This window comes from Aspergillus neoniger (genome assembly GCF_003184625.1).
Source record: "Aspergillus neoniger CBS 115656 unplaced genomic scaffold BO87scaffold_13, whole genome shotgun sequence".
NCBI lineage: Eukaryota > Fungi > Ascomycota > Eurotiomycetes > Eurotiales > Aspergillaceae > Aspergillus > Aspergillus neoniger.
In genome coordinates, this window is record NW_020291141.1 from 225,156 (window position 1) to 242,372 (window position 17,217).

The 17,217-nt window shown below is 50.0% G+C and overlaps 4 protein-coding genes across 4 annotated transcripts in view; 1 reads left to right on the plus strand and 3 right to left on the minus strand.

Annotated features, from left to right (window-relative positions):
- The window catches only part of BO87DRAFT_375860 (uncharacterized protein), a 1,733-nt gene extending 1,039 nt beyond the window's left edge, over positions 1-694 (minus strand). Inside the window, exons 1-3 of the mRNA XM_025623147.1 lie at positions 530-694; positions 238-461; positions 55-181 (exon numbers count right to left, since the gene is read on the minus strand). Coding sequence (XP_025480537.1) covers positions 55-181; positions 238-351 — 241 coding nt within the window. The 5' untranslated portion in view covers positions 352-461; positions 530-694. The remainder of the gene's footprint in view (positions 1-54; positions 182-237; positions 462-529) is intronic.
- A 939-nt stretch (positions 695-1,633) lies between these two features.
- BO87DRAFT_357215 (carbon-nitrogen hydrolase) lies at positions 1,634-4,241 on the plus strand. The gene is made up of 6 exons (XM_025621399.1): positions 1,634-1,772; positions 1,865-2,670; positions 3,020-3,068; positions 3,187-3,278; positions 3,721-3,795; positions 3,864-4,241. The coding sequence occupies exons 1-6, from the start codon at positions 1,718-1,720 to the stop codon at positions 4,068-4,070; spliced, it is 1,284 nt and encodes a 427-aa protein (XP_025480538.1). The 5' UTR covers positions 1,634-1,717; the 3' UTR covers positions 4,071-4,241.
- Positions 4,242-11,014: 6,773 nt separating this feature from the next.
- BO87DRAFT_332929 (SCP2 sterol-binding domain-containing protein) lies at positions 11,015-11,865 on the minus strand. Its single transcript, XM_025620388.1, has 3 exons — positions 11,824-11,865; positions 11,548-11,757; positions 11,015-11,481 (listed from the first exon to the last, which is right to left on the minus strand). Exons 1-3 carry the CDS (start codon positions 11,837-11,839, stop codon positions 11,318-11,320), a joined length of 390 nt encoding a protein of 129 aa, XP_025480539.1. The 5' UTR covers positions 11,840-11,865; the 3' UTR covers positions 11,015-11,317.
- Positions 11,866-12,788: 923 nt separating this feature from the next.
- BO87DRAFT_396251 (cytochrome P450) lies at positions 12,789-14,652 on the minus strand (the record flags this gene model as incomplete). Its single annotated transcript, XM_025625237.1, has 6 exons — positions 12,789-12,871; positions 12,934-13,267; positions 13,326-13,658; positions 13,708-13,852; positions 13,904-14,394; positions 14,449-14,652. The coding sequence occupies 6 exons, from the start codon at positions 14,650-14,652 to the stop codon at positions 12,789-12,791; spliced, it is 1,590 nt and encodes a 529-aa protein (XP_025480540.1).
- Positions 14,653-17,217: the final 2,565 nt, after the last annotated feature.

Sequence of the window (17,217 nt, forward strand, 5' to 3'; positions counted from 1 at the left end):
TGTTCCCGGAGCCGTTGTTGCTTCCAGAGCCATTGCTTCCAGAGCCATCATTACCATCAGAACTGCCGGAGCCATCGTCGTCATCATCACAGCCTCCGCCGGCAACCTGATCAGTGGCTCCAACATCTCTCTTTTGAGAACAACCGCCTCCAAGAGCCAAAAGCCCAACAGACTGCTCTTCCTGTATACCAGTCAGCACAACATGAACAGCAATATATACCGTAAGGGTGAACGTACAGTTGCGGGAGCCCTGGCCTGTAACTCAACAGGGTGAGCTCCAACCGGGGAGGCAAATAGCGAAGCACTCGATAGTGCCAGAGCCAAGATGGCGGTGTGTGTATGAGAAGGCATTGTGTCTAGGGAGCAATAGATTCAAATCGAAGATGTAGACAGGAATGTTCGTTTTACTTGAAACTGGAGGCCTCGGCGGAGACCAGAAAAATCTCAAGACGAATTCGAAGCTGAAGCGTAAACGTGACCGGGATTAGTTACAAGTCTCTCGATTTATAGCATTTTTCTAAAGACCTACAATATATCGTGATGGTGCCAAGATTTCCCGAAACGGCTTGAACAGACTAGGTGAAGCAACGTCCCAGGAGATTTTTGTCACACAGTCAATGGCTACTAGTCGATCTGATTCGAGATATAGATGTACCCTTAATTCGATTAACTGGACCTCCGTGCACACTTTAGGTCCCCATGCAGCGCCGCTAGCTTGGGCCCAGAAGCGTGTGTGGGCTAAAGTTACATGGTGTAGGAGGGTTACCCACACACCAATCCAAAGTAGTCGACACCACTCAGAATAAGCGTGTGATAAGAGCTTGGCACAATAGGCTTAGCTCTGGGCCCTAAGTGTACGAGAACATTTTGCTACTGTGTCGGCTCTAATTTCCAGTCCCACATGATTGGATGAGTGCTGTTAACGTCTTAGACAGGGATGGGTCCCGGGAGAACGGTAGCATTCTTTGCTATTGCTTGTGTAACAGGCATCGCCAATCAATCGCACCTCCTCTACTGGGAGGTTCAGGCCTTCTCCTTGTGGCGCAATGAGAGAGTCGAAAATGTCGTACAAGACCGAGGGGTATGACTGTCTATATTATATGGTATTATAGTGAGTGTGTTGCATCGATCACTATCCCACCCGATGCCAATGTATAGCAGTGTTCTGGTCCCGGAGACGTCGCCTTGAGGTTGCCTTGCCGGCAGTTTCTATGGAAATTTGCTGGAAGAATCCCTGGGTGCCCCCCCGTCTGCCCCGATTTAGTAAGGCTGATGGTTGCAAAATGCGGATAAGCCAGCATTCTTAACTTAATCCGGGAAGTTTTCTCCGTAGGCGATTTAGGTCACGACGCGTGTGCTCCCTCATATTGGTAGTATAACTGCGAAAGTGATGACGAGTAGAGAGTAGTTGACGAAGGAAAGCATACGTTAGAGTCATTTTAGCAACAAAACCAGTGGGAGAAGTTGTAGACGAGAATGAAGTTTCTGGGTGGGTGGTTGGAGAATAGTAACTAGTAGTTGCTAGAGAGAGGAGTAGGTACTACTCCGTAGTTAGTAGTAACAAGGTTCGCCGGGAAGGAGCGACTCCGACTGGCTTCCCCGCATGGCTTCAACTCGGCCAACTTCTTTCTCTCTGCACTCTATCGCCTCGCCCTCCCTTCACTCACCCCCATTCAGACACCCTTATCGCTGATACTGTAATCTTACAACCACAGTCATGGCCTCTCTTCTCAAGAAACCTTTGAAGCTGGCTTTGATCCAACTGGCCGCAGGTGCGTACGATTGTTATCTCACCCCGTCCCCGCCTCCCCTCGCTCTCTCCCAAGCTGGTCCGAATCGAATGCTGAGAATTGATGGTCTTTAGGCGCCGACAAGACAGTAAATCTTGCGCATGCTCGCTCCAAGGTTCTTGAAGCTGCTAAAGCTGGTGCCTCTCTAATCGTCCTTCCGGAATGTTTCAACTCCCCCTACGGTACCCAATACTTTCCCAAGTACGCCGAGACATTGCTTCCTTCCCCACCCACCCAAGAACAGTCCCCCTCCTACCATGCGCTTTCGTCCATCGCCGCAGAAGCCAAGGCCTACTTGGTGGGTGGTAGCATTCCGGAACTTGAGCCGGCCACGAAAAAGTACTACAACACCTCGCTGGTCTTCTCCCCCACCGGTGCCTTGATTGGAACCCACCGCAAGACTCATCTCTTCGATATCGACATCCCCGGCAAGATCACCTTCAAGGAGAGCGAGGTCCTGTCGCCAGGTAACCAATTGACCGTGGTAGATCTGCCGGACTATGGTAAAATTGGACTGGCTATCTGCTACGATATTCGCTTCCCAGAGGCCGGCATGATTGCGGCTCGGAAGGGCGCCTTCATGCTCGTCTACCCGGGCGCTTTCAACACCACCACCGGTCCGCTGCACTGGTCGCTGTTGGCTCGGGCTCGCGCCGTTGATAACCAGGTGTATGTGGCCTTGTGTAGTCCTGCTCGAGACATGAGCGCTTCGTACCACGCCTACGGTCACAGCTTGGTTGTGGATCCGAGCGCGAATGTGCTGGCAGAGACGGAGGAGAAGGAAGATATCATCTACGCGGACCTGGATAACGAGACCATCCAGAACACGAGGAAGGGTATTCCGATCTACACGCAGCGGCGATTCGATCTGTACTCGGACGTGAGTGCCGATAACAAATAGCCCTGCACCTCGCATTGAGTGCGACGAATATAAGCTGCGAGCCAGTCATAGCCTAGAATGTAACTGAATGACTTACGAACCTAGTCCGCGACCGTTGAAATGGAAAGAGCGCGATAGTACACAGTAACTAAGAGTAGGAGAGCATGTAAGCAAGCCTGAAGCGATATTATTTGTTGCCTCAGGCAATAACATGGTTAGCTGCGGGAAGGTACTCACGTGCTGGTAAAATGGACGAATCAGAGTGCGCACAGGCGATAAGCGAGCCGCACTGGAAAACCCACCAGCACTGCGAAAAAACACCGTCTCGAAATCTCCTCATCCTTGACAGTCGACGACCACTGCAGCCCACGACAGCCGACACTTCTGTCCCTCATTCAGTGAGTGAGATCTCTCCGCAGATTTGCTTGAGCCTCTTATTCTCTCCGCAGATTTGCTTGAGCCTCTTATTCTCTCCGCGAGAATCACCCCATCCTAACATTATTACCTCAACCACAGAAATGTCCGCCCCCGTCAAGACCGGCAAGAAGACTCGCTCGGCCATCGCCGACGTTGTCACCCGCGAGTACACCATCAACATGCACAAGAGAGTACGTTGAACACAGCCAAAACATCTGCACTTGATATTCATCACAATTCGACTCTACCTGCGAGCGATTTCCGCGGAACCTCGAAAACATGGAGGCAATTGGACGGAGAACAAAATAAAAAAAGACAAAGCGGGAGTCCGAATCCTCGTTTCCTCCTCCCACCTCTACCACTCCCGAACTCGAGGATTACGAGTGAAGAAGGAGAGGTTTAGGGCGAGAGAGCCCACCGCACCTGTCTGAAAAATTACATGTGTGGAGGAACAATCAGGAACTAGATTGTTGAGGAAGATGAAGAAGAAGAAGAAAAACCCATAAAAAGAAGAATTAGTTTGATGAAGTCCACCTCTATGGCCGCATTTTCGCAAAGCAAAAATATCCAAAATCACATCTACCAGATGGCATTCGGGCGGAAGACTAATATTCGTTCTTTTTTTGGGTATAGATGCACGGTGTTTCCTTCAAGAAGCGTGCTCCTCGTGCTATCAAGGAGATCCGCGCCTTCGCTACCCGTGCTATGGTTAGTTCTCCCTCCCCACCCCCATAACCCAAGTACATATCACCTAACGCATACCCTCAATCGAACAGGGTACCACCGACGTCCGTGTCGACCCCCAGCTCAACAAGAAGGTCTGGGAAGCCGGTGTCAAGGGCGTCCCCTACCGTCTCCGTGTTCGCATCTCCCGCAAGCGTAACGACGAGGAGGGCGCCAAGGAGAAGCTCTACTCCTACGTCCAGGCTGTCAACGTCAAGGATGTCAAGGGTCTTCACACCGCCGTTGTCGATGAGGAGTAAATTACTCTCTAATTTCTCCTTGATCGATTAAAAAAACACAAACATCATGTATCTTATTCCCCCTTAAAAAAATGGAAGCCCTGATTCTTTGCAAGCTTGACGGGTTCTCTCCTTTTTTTTTATTCATGATGGATGATGCAACGGGACGGGGTTCGGCTTTTTGGAAGAGATAATAAAAAAATTCCAAAATCTCCTTCCATCTTTCTTTAGTATTATATCAGTAGAAGTACGTAGGGTGATTGATCGACAGTGTTATCGTAGTAGTAGTAGATTGGAGTCTTGAGGTGGAGGACTGTGGGCTATCAGCTACGTACCATGTCTTAATTTTTCCTAAGCATGGTGGTAGTTCGTGGTGGTAGTGGGGCACATACTTACATACCATACCTTATGCCGTAGTAGTATCAGTCATGGTAGTTGTACGGGTCACAAATTTTCCACCCGTCAATAATAATACTACAGAAAAGAAATCCAGGTATGAAAGAATTTTATTATAATTCTTTAGATAAAATATAAACATGAACAAATGGCAATATCGGACTTCGGAAGCACAATACCATTTCGCAAAGAAATAATGATAATAATAATAATAATAATAATAATAATAATAAAAACCAGATTCTTCGAATTTCCCACTCGCTATGCTAGATGCGCCTGTTTTCTGGTTGGGCAGACAGAGAGTAAGAGTAACAAACGACGCTACCGACGATGCAGCCGCAGCAATCAAGTTGCACGATGTGAAAAAGAACAAGAGAAACATTTTTACTTACACAGGTTCTCGAAAAGTCGGGGAAGAAGGGATGATTGAGGTGTCTGAAGGGTAGAAGTGAAGGGAGAAGATGAAAAGAGACACCAATCTTCAGAGACAAGTTCCCAGTGAGATAATCAGAGGGAAGGAAAAACCACAGATGTCCGTCTGTTTGTTCGGGCGGCAGACAGCCGATCATCTTTGATCGGCCTGTCATAGATAAGAAAAGACAATAACAGTAGCTGCAAGGCCGGATGATTTAATTCCAACGGACAAAAGGGAGAAGGGCGTTGACCTAAAACGGCGCCAGGTGAGGGTCTTCTGATGCAGAAAAGGAAGTTGATATAAAACAGAAATCAAGCGAGAAAAAGCACACCATAATACATCGCCACTTAGACGCCTGCAAAGTCCATCAAGTAAATTCAGTCGCATATCCTATGTACCGCATCTAGTCGTAGAAATCAAAGTGTGCAGTACTCAATTCTTTGTTTCTTCCATGGATTTGCAGAGGCGCTCAGCATCCGCATTCGTTTTGACCCGCAGGGCCCACATCTGAGGAGGGCCTTCGGATTGAGGGACAAGGAATTGGACGCTGTTCTTCGCCACGGAGTATCGAATCTCTTTCATCAAGCGCGTGTTCAGAATCACCTTGCCGCTCGGGTCTGCCCGGACGACAATCCGCCCACGAGAAGTGGTCCGATCCTTCAAAACGCGAAGGAATCCAACGCCTTGGCTCTCCCACCCTGCGCCGGTTGTATGTTTCATGGCACGGGCCCGGCTCTCCGTCACAAGATCTTCGTTTTCCTCGCCGGCGCCGCCCCGCGTGAGATCGACCTGAGGCAGGGACTCGGCGCCATCACCGTCTCCCGACTCTTCTGCTCCCGTATCCGATGCACCTCCGGGGGTGGTGGAACGACTGGCAGCGGCAGAAGTAAGTGTGGAAGGAGCAAAGACAGACGGCGACGACTGCCCCGGCGTACCAAAGGTAAACCCCAGCGATGGTTGGGCGTCCTTAGAAGTAGATGATTTGTTTAGGGAAGGCGGTGCTCCAAATAGATTGGAGAATGGCTTGGGCGCCTCAGGTGCTGGTGTTGCCGACCCAGAGTCCGGCTTTGACGATGAAGCGCTGGCAGAGTCGCTGGCAAACTTAATCGGAGAATCGGGCTTCCAGGTGTTATCCCCAGTCGACTTAGTAGCGCTTTGGGCTGCATTGAAGATGGACGGGGTACTGTTTCCCGAGCCAGACAAGGGTGTACCAAAGATGCTGCTGGTTGTGCTCGATGCGCCAAAGAGGTTGGTCGTCGCGGGCTTCGCCGCAGCTTGGTTGGACTCGCCACTGCTGGCTGGGGTGAGGGAGGTGGGAGCGTTAAAGGGAGATGAGAAGTTGGAGGACCCGAAGAGACTCGAAACGTTACCCTTTTGCTCCTCTTCACCCTGGCGCTTGGGTTTTCCGTCCTCACCATACTGAACGCGATCGAAAAGGCTGCGACCAGCAGCTTCGGGCTCCTTGGCTGGGGACTCGGCAGATTCAGACTTCTTGTCAGCTGAACCAGCATTATCCGTCGCATCGTCGGACTCGTCGCCAGGAGTAGAGGCTTCCTCGGTGTCATCCGCATCGTTTTCATTGTCGTTGTCTTCGGCCTCAGACGGAGTCGCCGACAGATGACCAAAAATATTGTTGGACTTGACTGCAGCGTTGTTTTGGCTTGAGAAAACGGTGCCAGCGCCGGGGGTGGTGGAAGAGGATTCTTCTGCCTTCTTTGCAGGAGACTCGTTGCTCTCATCTTCAAAAACGAAGCCTTTACCAGGGACGAACTTTGCACGCTTCTGGGTTTGAGTCCCAAACTGCTCTTTCTTTTTCCGTTGCTCCTCAGCGTCACGGCGTTCCCACTCGGCTTCGTCTTCTTCCTCCGAGTCAAAATCCTCGGCCTTGCGCTTCTCTTTCTCCTTCTCGGCATCCTCAAAAGACCGGGCCTTGAACTGGGCAAAGAAGTCTGTGCCACCTGCAGAGCCTGTGGAAGAGCCGTCACTGGAGGTAGGTTTCAGTACAAAGGGGTTCTTGGGAGCGGTTCCAGGTGCGGCTGATGCTGAGGTAGCACTAGACATGGACGAGGAGAAAAGCGAGGTGGAAGCCGAACCCTTCGAAGTCGAATCTGAAACGGAGAACAGAGGTTTGGCGGGGGCCGTAGTTGGCGTAGTAGAGAACAGAGCGGGTTTAGTAGCTTCGGGGGTGGTCGGCTTGGTCACGGCAGGTTCAGGCTTGTCAGCCTCGGTCTTGGACTTGGAGAATGACTGAGCAAATATGTTTGCAGTGCTGGAGTCTCCGTTCACGCGCTTAGCAGGGCTGTTGCCATCGCCTTCATCGATTGACTTTCTCTTGGCATTTGCCGGAGAGGCCTGGCTTGTGCCAAAGGCCTTGAACGGTGTGGAGCTTTGTGCAGTAGAGTTCTCCTTGGGTGTGTCAGCCTTTTCGGTTGGGATACCAAATGGCCGAGCTTTCTTAGTTGCAACAGCATCCTCAGTTTCGCCTGATGCCTTGCGCTTTGAACCAAAGGAAGCGCCAAGGGTGGCGCGAACACGCATGTAAAACTGAACAGCGGTGTCGAAGTTCTGACTCGAGGGGTCCAACTTAGCTAGTTCGCGCTGGAAGCACTCGTTCAGTGTGCGCATGCGATAAAGCATCTCAGCATCTTCCGAAGTTTTCTTATCCGTTGTCTTCTCTGCCAGTTTCGGAGTCTGCATCTGTCCAAAGGTAGACGGTGCGGTGCTTCCATTGGTGAAAACCGGAGGTGTGGACTTCGCACCATTGACCTTGACGGCACTATCAGCGGGAGCAACAGAAGTTGAAGCCACCGTTGCTTGAGTCTCCGTGGCGGGAGCCGGTGATGCTGCAGGTTTGGGTGAGAAAAGATTGGAGGTTTGGGAGAAACCACCACTTGAAGGGGTAAACGACACTGGACCAGGGGTGGTCTGCTTTTCCGGTTCGCTCGTCTTTGCTGCATCGTTGGGAGCACTTGGCTTGGAAAAAAGTCCCTGGAAAGGTGTGGAAGAGGAAGGAAGGGGCTGCTGCTCGCCTGCAGGTTTGCTCGGAGTAGCCGGCTTCGCAAACAAGCCACCAAATGGGTTTGCTGGCGCCTTCGTCTGTTCCGAGTCTGCAGTTGCAGGTGGCTTAGGCTCAAAGAGATTCTTCGTAGACGAAGTCTGGAACAAACCAGTCGAAGGAGCAGCCGGAGCTGGAGAGGCAGTGGCATCGCTCTTGGCAAACAGGGAGCCTGGTGTAGTAGTTGATGCAGAGAACTGGAATGGAGATTTGGGCTGCGACTCGGCAGGCTTTGGCTCTTCCTTCTTCTCTTCGGTGGGCTTTTGCGATGTCGAGGACGTGGTTTGGAAGAGGTTCGATGACTGGAAAGGATTCTGGAATGGTGTAGAGGGCTTCGCGGGCGAGGCAGCGCCGAACAATGAGGATGATGCCGGAGCAGCGGTGGTCGCAGCAGCTGCGGCGGGTGTCGAAGCAGAAGGGGTAGGGGTGGCAGCGCCGCCAAACAAGGATGTTGAAGGGGTGGTTGCCTTGAAATCGAAGACGGGCTTGGAGGGGGTCTCTGCCGCCGACGAAGCAGATGCGCCAAACAATGAAGTGCTTCCAGCGCCCGCAAAGCTAGGCTGAGCCGGAGGAGCGCTACTAAAGATGGATGGTTTCTCCTGAGAACCGCTACCCTTTGCATCAGGAGAAGTTTGCATCGAGTCATCGCCACTAAAAGCTGAGGATTGACCGAGTGGGGACGGCTTCTTCACACTAGACTGCGCGAAGAGATTCGTTGAAGGCGTACTAGCAGCAGCCGCATTGTTCTGGCCGAATATGCTTCCCGACGCGGGCGTAGCCGCACCAGAGGCAGAAGGGCCATTGTTTGTGCTGGCGCCGAAGAGGCCACCCGTGCTAGCGTTCGATTGGGATGATGTGCCAAATATTGAGCCCGAAGGCAAAGGCTGCTGAGCGGGGGATTGGCTTCCACCCGGAGGAATGTTAAACATCGAGCCCTGGAAGCCCGAGAAGCTGGCCGGTTTAGATGACTGGTCGGAAGTAGTAGTGTTCATACTGGCGAATGGGTTGCTAGCTGAGCTTGTACCGCCAAAGGATGAAGAGAAATTGAAGGAAGAAGAGGAGCTTCCACCCCCTCCAGAGCCAAAAGCAAATGGAGTGCCTCCGTTCTGACTAGGTGCCGAACTAGCTCCTGGAAAACTTTGGTTCTGACTCTGGCCGAAAGTGAATCCGTTGGAGGCTGGCTGGGAACTAGCGGGTGTGGATGAGACTGTGTTAGGGTCGATGGAAGCGAAAGGGCCTCCGCCGAACGACGGCGCGGGAGCACTCGGGGCAGCACTGTTGGGACGACGCCTCCGAACGTCTTTGATTCTATTAACAGGGTTAGCAACGAGATTATGATTAATTGACGTGCAAAGGAGACTGATGAGCGAGATGATAAGATGAATCATGAGGTGGAGTGGTATGAACGTGTGGAGAAGGCGAGGTGTTAGATGAAAAGAGAATACACAAGGAAAAAAGAAAAAAGAACGTGACGGGAGATCAAAGTCAAGCCCTATTTTCAACAAGCGTCCCAGTAACTTTGGAGGCTGCAGGACAAGTGAATGATTGCATGCATGAGATTGGCCGTAAAGGTCGGTCTACATCCACTTACTTTCTGTTCGCAAGCTGCGCCGCGGTTGCCCGCTGCGGCTTATCGTCCGGTGTGCTCGACATGTTGAATGCAAATAGATCGCTGTCCTTGTCCCCTTGAGGGCCCTGGGCCGATCTCTTAGACATCTATAGTTGAGCCCCCGATGTCCTCAGCGGCGAGATCCTCGATGTTTTTCAGACAGTAGTTGACTTCAGCCCCTTCTTGTGTGTCTGGTTTCACCCCTTAAGGACCGTGCGGCATGCACAGTGTATAATTATTCACTGCGTACAAATGATATCCGGGGACGGCAGTTGACCTCTCGAGTCCGTCCGGTAGGATCTGGGCCCGTAGCTCCAGAGACTCCTAAAGGCACGTCGGTTGATATACGGGGTCTCTTAAACAAGTTGGTGTGAATGGATCCGCGAGCCAAGCGATCAACGTATTCCGCGCAGGTGTCGTATCGAAGAATCACGAGTGATTTGATCAAAATCGGTGAATTATCCAAACATAGACCTGTCCAGGAAGCGAGGGCAGGTTATGGCGCGATCGTCTGGTGAAAGAGTCGCGCTGCGCGAAACTAGCGAGGCCACGAGACCAGAACGGGATCAAGGGAGGAGGGAAGGGAGTTGAAAGGCAGAGCAGTGAATGTTAGGTACTGCTGGCTGTAGTGATGAGGAGGCGCGGCTCCATTCGATGCGCTCTGCCTTGGTGAAGATGGGGGGATGTGCTCAAGTGAGCTTCTATTTTTTAGCCTTGAAGCGTCGGCTCGCGACTTTTGCCGGCAAAGAGGGAAGGTTGCTGGCAGAAAAAATTACGGTCACGTGATGGCCATGCAAGGTGACATCTTGGCGGGATGACATAAAGGCGCTTTCGCTTTTTTACGTGCCCCAGGCGAGGCGACCTTGAGCCATGGTCGACCAGGATCTTGCTTAGCAAAGAGTCTCTCTACTAAGTTAGCCGGCGGCCAATATCATGATGATGATGATGGGGCTCTTTGGCTCTGATGTCGAAAGGAAGGAAAGGTTTCTTTCTTCTGTTCTGCAAACCCCCATCCATGTCTTCCGCATTCTGTATTATTACCACAATTACACAGACATCCTGAAGCGCAGGCGGCATGTCAAACGGTACCCTTACGGGGTATTGTGATTTCTTCCCACTTCGGGTCACCCGCAACCCTTTCACCTTCTGGTTTCCATGGCAAGTTCCCTCATTCTCGCAGCTGCAGGGCGTGCCGTTTTCGCAGCACGGATAGTTGACACCTACATGTGTCAATTCAATTAATATTATCGATGGTCGGAGAGTGCCGATCTGATTGTCCGCTATATTTAGTTCACCAAATATCTGGTGAGGGTACTACATAGTAGTAATACTAGTGAAGTATAGTGTAGTGGCAGTAGCGACCATTGCTTCGGCAAATATATACTTCATCGGCATGACGTGACCACTCAGCACGGTTTGGATTTCAGCAAACGAAAAACCACCGTGATAAAAGCCCGATAACGGAGTGTATTTTGACGTGACGAAACATGGCCATACTGTAAATTCAAATTTGCCCTTTCTCCGAAATTGCGCCTCTTCCTCACCCTAGTTGTATTTCCTAATCCTACAGCTTTAATGAGTACTAGAAGCAACTGACTGTACTAATGACGTCGCAGCATTCTTAAGCCTACCCCTAGCACATACTAGATAGTCCTTGACGAAATACACGAGCAGTGCCCAGTGACCTACAATATAAATGATACCAACTGGCAAATAAAAAGAACACAATAACAGCAGTGTTTCACTGTCGATGTTTCAACTGTAGCAGAAAGTAACGAACAAAAATCGGGTATCTATAGCTTGGCCTTGCCCTGGGCCTTCTTCAGGACGGGCTCCATCTTGGTCGCCTTCATGATGTTGCCCTTAATCTTGAGCTTCCCACCCATGAAAAGTCTTTGAGCGTTGGCCTTGCCGCTTACGAGGGCACTGAAGTCGGCATCGGAAAGGGAAAGAGTCACTGCAATAACATCGATATCTGATCAGTATCGGATGATTAACTGGTGCAGAAGCTGATTAAACTCACCATCGGCCTTTCCTCCCTCGGGAGCAGCACCCTTGCCCACGACACCCTTGTCCTTGAGGTCGAGATACCAGCTCTCCTCTTGGCCCTTGTCGTTCTTGATGTTGAAAGCGACCACCGCTTTAGCCTTGTTGATGGCGTCTTTGCGCTCGGCAGCATCAGCCTGTAGAGTCGAGTTGATGGCGTCGAAGGCGGCAGAAGAAGGGAAAGCGTCTGTAAGGGTGTCACAAGGATCAGCCACAGCTCATGATTGGAATGGCGACCAGAGGATAGACGTACCGTTCTTGAGAGACATGGTGAGTATGAGAGGAGATAGAAAGGGTTCACAGACAATGAACGAAGAGGTAAGGAGTGAGTAAGTTTTGATGTAACCAGAAGTAGTCAGACAGGCTGTCACCGAGGAGGGACTGGAGTTATATATTAATAGCAGCGCTGGACCCCGGGGTTGCTTATTATTGCGGCGAGAGCTTCCCCGGAGAGTTCGGGCGACGGAACATGTGAAATGGAGGCGGTCGCGGCACGGTTGGACCGAGGCTGTCCACTACCAACTGTAGCTAATTACTAGTTAGTAACTACTAGTCAGTCAGCCAGCCAGTCTTTCTCCTGTGATCTGTGATCAACGAAGTAGTACCACCACCACCACCTTGATTGACCCTTTGCTTCTTGCTTTACAGTCTACATTGCACTTCTCCCTTGCTGCAGGTGTCGGATTAAAAAAATTGCTACATAGAACTCTACGTCAGCGGTGCAGATTGGCTGGTTCAATTGCACAAGCCAGACTGCTACAAAAAGCTACTTGCTTCCTGCCTTGGTCAACCTTGCTGATAAACTCTCAACGACCCAACACCTCTCTCGGTCTCGGAGATCTACATACATCTTTACTCCGTTACCGCTTCCCCATATGGTTGTTTTAAGTAACCTGACCGAGGACCATTTTGCAAGTCGGATACTGATACCCACATGCAAGCGATCGTGTCTCGTGTGACTTGGCGCTCTCACACGCCCACCCATCATTGTCCGTGGGATCGCCAAAAATGATCTCATTTGTTCCCGCCTCAGGCAGTCTACTCACTTTGCAATACCAGGGTTTCTACACAGTATACAATTTGAGACGCAAATACAATCATTCGTTTCCTAAACCAACTAATCTCTAACCCGTATCCATTCTACCAAACTCGGCTCGGCAACTCTTACTGATCGCCGCAATACAAAGGCTTCCAGGCATCGCCTTTCGTGGCCCAACTTCATTCACACGTAACCGAGTTACGCTTCTTACGCCGCACAGTGAGCTTTGTGGTCACAGGTGGCAGCTGGAAACGGCCCCATCCTAGATAATTATTGGTCAACACTGTCTCCGGCTTATAATGAATCCCCATTATCGAAACTTACTGTGAATCTTAGGACGCACTAAGATAGGCTGAATGTCATAGTTTAGTAGCATCTCCGCGATGAACACCTTGAAAATGTGGGCGAAGATAAAGCGTCCAGGGCACTGCCGACGACCGTGACCGAAGACCACATACTCATCGCTAGGCGTGGTCATCGAACTCTGACGTCTCTCACTTTCAGATGCATTCTCGGTGTAAAATCGGTAGGGATTGTATCTATCCGCTTCCGGATAGAATTCCTCATCCCGGTGGAGGGCATACTGGGGGATCCCAACCTTTGTCCCGCAAGGCAGGAAAAGACCGTTCGCAAGAATGACACCATTGGGGGCGACAACCTGCATTGTGAGTGAGACCACGAAGTGAGAAAGGGGAAAGTAAGAATTTTGTGCATACCTTTCTCGTCGGGCTGGCAGCGTTAATGCCGTTCAACCGGAGGCTCTCTTTCACAGCACTGTCCAGCAGTGCAGCCCTTCCCAGGTCCTCTGCCGTCCAGTCCCCACTTGAACTACCAGCAATGCTCTCAACTTCAGCTCTGAGATGATTGACAAGGTTCTCATCAACCGGATCACTCAAAATATCAAGAAGAACACTTGTAGCGGACACTGCAGTCGTGTGTACGCCCGGGAAATTGATCATGAAGATTCTATATGATAGCCACATGGACGTGGCTTCCATCGGCCATTTGCTGCGGAGTCCGGCCCGAATGAGCAGGTCCAGCAAGCTATCCTGAGGGAAAGTCAGCACAAAACCGAAAGACTGTGGGCAAAGTACTCACAATAGACTTCAGCGTTTCCTCTTGGGCTTCGGGATCCGTCTGATTTTGCTGTTCTTTGATCTTGGACTCAATAATAGGCTTCATGCGCTTGTGGAAAATCACCTCGAAGTATCTATTGACCATTCCTACAATGGGCCCGATGACTCTGAGAGAAGATTAGACCCCCGGGTAATACGATTAGTGTGGATATACGTACGGGTGAAGGAAAGACGGAAACGCCTTTATGATACTGGCCCCGAAGACGATGGCATCCGAGCAATGTGCCATGGCATTCAAAAGAATCTCGTCGTCGCTATGGCCTGGTCCAATCGCAAGCACATTGATCATCCGCGACGCCATCTTCTCCATTGCACAGTACAAGTTGATCTCGACCCATTTGTCAGAATCTTCGCCCCAGAGGTCTTTCAGACATGATAGGGCTTCCTCAGCCAGTGATCTTGCAACCGTGTCCGTCTTGAGGGTTTCCGTCAGATCTTTACTGATGAGCTTGACATAGTTGTCATATTTATTAGCAAAGGCCAGCGGCCAGCTGGTGTACTTCAGTTGGAAAAAGCCAGTAATATAAGCTTTGAAGCTGTATTCATTTTCTTTCGAAAACAAAACGTGCTTGGCCAGGTCTTTTGGAAGAAGAACTTCATCGCCCTCAGCGACGCTGGGCAGCACGAATGGCTTTTGATGTTTGGAGTACTAGATAAGAATGATATCAGCAAGAGAGACATGCTTCAGAGGCGTGCCACCAACCTTCTGATAACCCTCGCGAATGAAACTTATGGGGTTGACGCCAACGAAACGCTCCACAGCACGCCCTAGGAGACTCTTCCTGTTCAAAGCCCGAGGAATGTCATTAGGAACCGGCGAAGTCTCAAAGAGTTTCACGACAAGACACAAGCCAACGCCTATGATGCCTATCACGAGCCAGGAGGCGGTGCTGATTCCGAGAAACATGTCTCCTCGTTTGGGATGTGTAATCGACCCTTCAGACTAAGATGAAAACGCCCATTTACCGGATTGGATTGGTCGATACTATAGAGTGATCGCTACGTACAGGCACACCCTTTATGTACTCACAAACATAAGACAACTCTATGGTTTTTGACACCATCATCGGCTGCTTTCAGGATTTATCCTATCGATCAATGTACGGGAGCTCTGGAGAGAGCAGGTATGTTCAGTTACAACAAGGCCAACCAACCTTGGCACCGGAGGGCCCCGGTCCATCGACCCTAGGTTGCTCAAAATATAACAACGCCTGGATAAAAGATACCGACCAATGAGATACTGGACTGGCTGAACTTTTCGAGCTACCATGAACTAGGTAAACTATAACAGTCAGGTTTACGGGGAGAGGTATACTCCTGTCAAAGTCGAAGTGCTTCAGCCTGCATGCTGAATGCCACATCTTGACAATTCAGAGGCCAACCCCAAAGTTGTGAATAATGAATTGCCGGGTCATTGCACCGGACCTCCAGCCAATCTGAAATCTTCGGATTGCGAGATCAGAGACCAATTGTGCATTGCCAGTATAGATCCACCTGCCATAAGAGAGAAAACCTTCATACGTCACATAGCTGGAATGTCCCCGCAAAGGAGATGACCGACCCATTGTAGCAAGGTTTAAGGCATCCCACATCCATATGTGACTACTCTTTCTTCTCTACGACTGGATCCACTGCACCATGTGGTGGTCACGATCGTAATCGGGAGCAACCGAGATAATTGGCCTGTGAGCCCCTTGCCGGTGTGGATCAGCTCGGGCCTGGAGGGTATGGGTGGGTAAGTATGGCTTAGCACACGGCCACTCGGCCGGAGAGCAGAAACTGCTAGCATCTAGTCCTTTTGCATATTCTTCGAGAACTACTAGACTACCCCAGACTGGATTCCTGTTAGTCCGATTTCGAAATGCAACCTAGCAGCAAGCGGGCGTGATTGAAACCTAGGACTCGCGAGTCTATTACTAGGATGATTTAGAGACGTCGCCTTTCGTCGTGTTGTTGATGGTTCTGAGTCGCGCATAATGTCTGTGCATAACTTCCTGCTGTTATCTGGGCTGTCCAGCTTGTCAAGGATACCGGCTTTATTCTGACATGGGCTGCATATAGCATGCGTATAAGATCGCTGCGGCGCACTGCCTTGGGACGACCGACTATGTCCGAAGGCGCTCCTTGTTTATCTCGTACTTTGGGCTGTAGCGGGATTGTCTAGCTTGTCTCGTCTCAAGGCTCAGACGATGTTCGTAAGATAGTAACTACTTTCGTGCAAGACTATGATGATGATGGATGATACCCTGTCGAGAAATTTACTGTAGTCAGGCGCTATCTGATCTGATCCTTTGCTATTTCTGCTGTCTACGTGGCTGATTCTTCAGTACTCCCGCCAACACTCTCTTGAGATCTAGCTATATATATTTTACATACCAGCGAATAAGTCCCTGCCTATGTCTTGGAACATCACATAGGCACATTTAAGGCAATTAGCTTACTGAGGCCAGTCAGGAGTAGACACTGCCAAAACATTGTCGACAGCCCTTTTGGCTCCGATCCATTTCAATTTGCTTTCATAATCGGTCATTACTTCTACTACGTCTCCAGGCAGGAGTAGTCACATATGAGATTTGTCTCAGACTAATGGTGTAAGCCTGCAGGAAATTTTCGACGGACGGATAACGGCGAGACGTAGAGATCATTACTCCTGCCCTTTAGATCCACAAGGAACTTCCCTAAAGATAGGCAGAACTACAAGATGAGAAGTTTCGAGCATCAAATACCACCTTTCCCCTTAACTTCCCACCTCATGAAGTAAGATGATTAGGGTAGATTCCGCGTCCTCTTGACTATGCTGTCTCAGAACCTTTAAATCCACCGTCCTGCTCGCTGAGACATCTCTTTCCAGTCTCATCCATTTCACTTTTGACTCTACAGAGCAGACAGTTGTTGCATCCCAAGAACAGCTCCCGAATTCACCTTATTGCCTGACGCTATTCTACAGCACCACGCATAGCCATGGCCCTTGAAATGATAGTGATTATTTTCCTGCTTCTTGGTTTGGTCTGGTGGTTCATTCAGTCGACTCTGTTCGACCCTTTCAGGTCGGATTAGATATGTCTACGTCAATCTGACATACACTTCCATATAGACATTAGAAATATATGTGAAGTTTGGAGTCTTTTACCTACTTAGTATGATCTGCTGGTGCTAATAATATGGTCATAGAAGAACTTGTCTCTAGTCGCATCCTCAATATGAGGGCTGACTTAAATTCTTCTTAGACGGCATAGATTGACATGATATAGACATATGCATCATGTAACGACGCATTATTACTCGGAATATGGCGATATGACACTACTGTGGATTCTATCTGCAACCTCACATAAACTTAACATGCCATCATTGATAGCTGCATCAAAGGCAAAGTTACAATTTCCCTATCGCTGAAGACAATGAATACCATGTATAACGTGACAAATGCCGGATAAAGACGGTTACATAAAGGAGAGCATATGTATAGAGT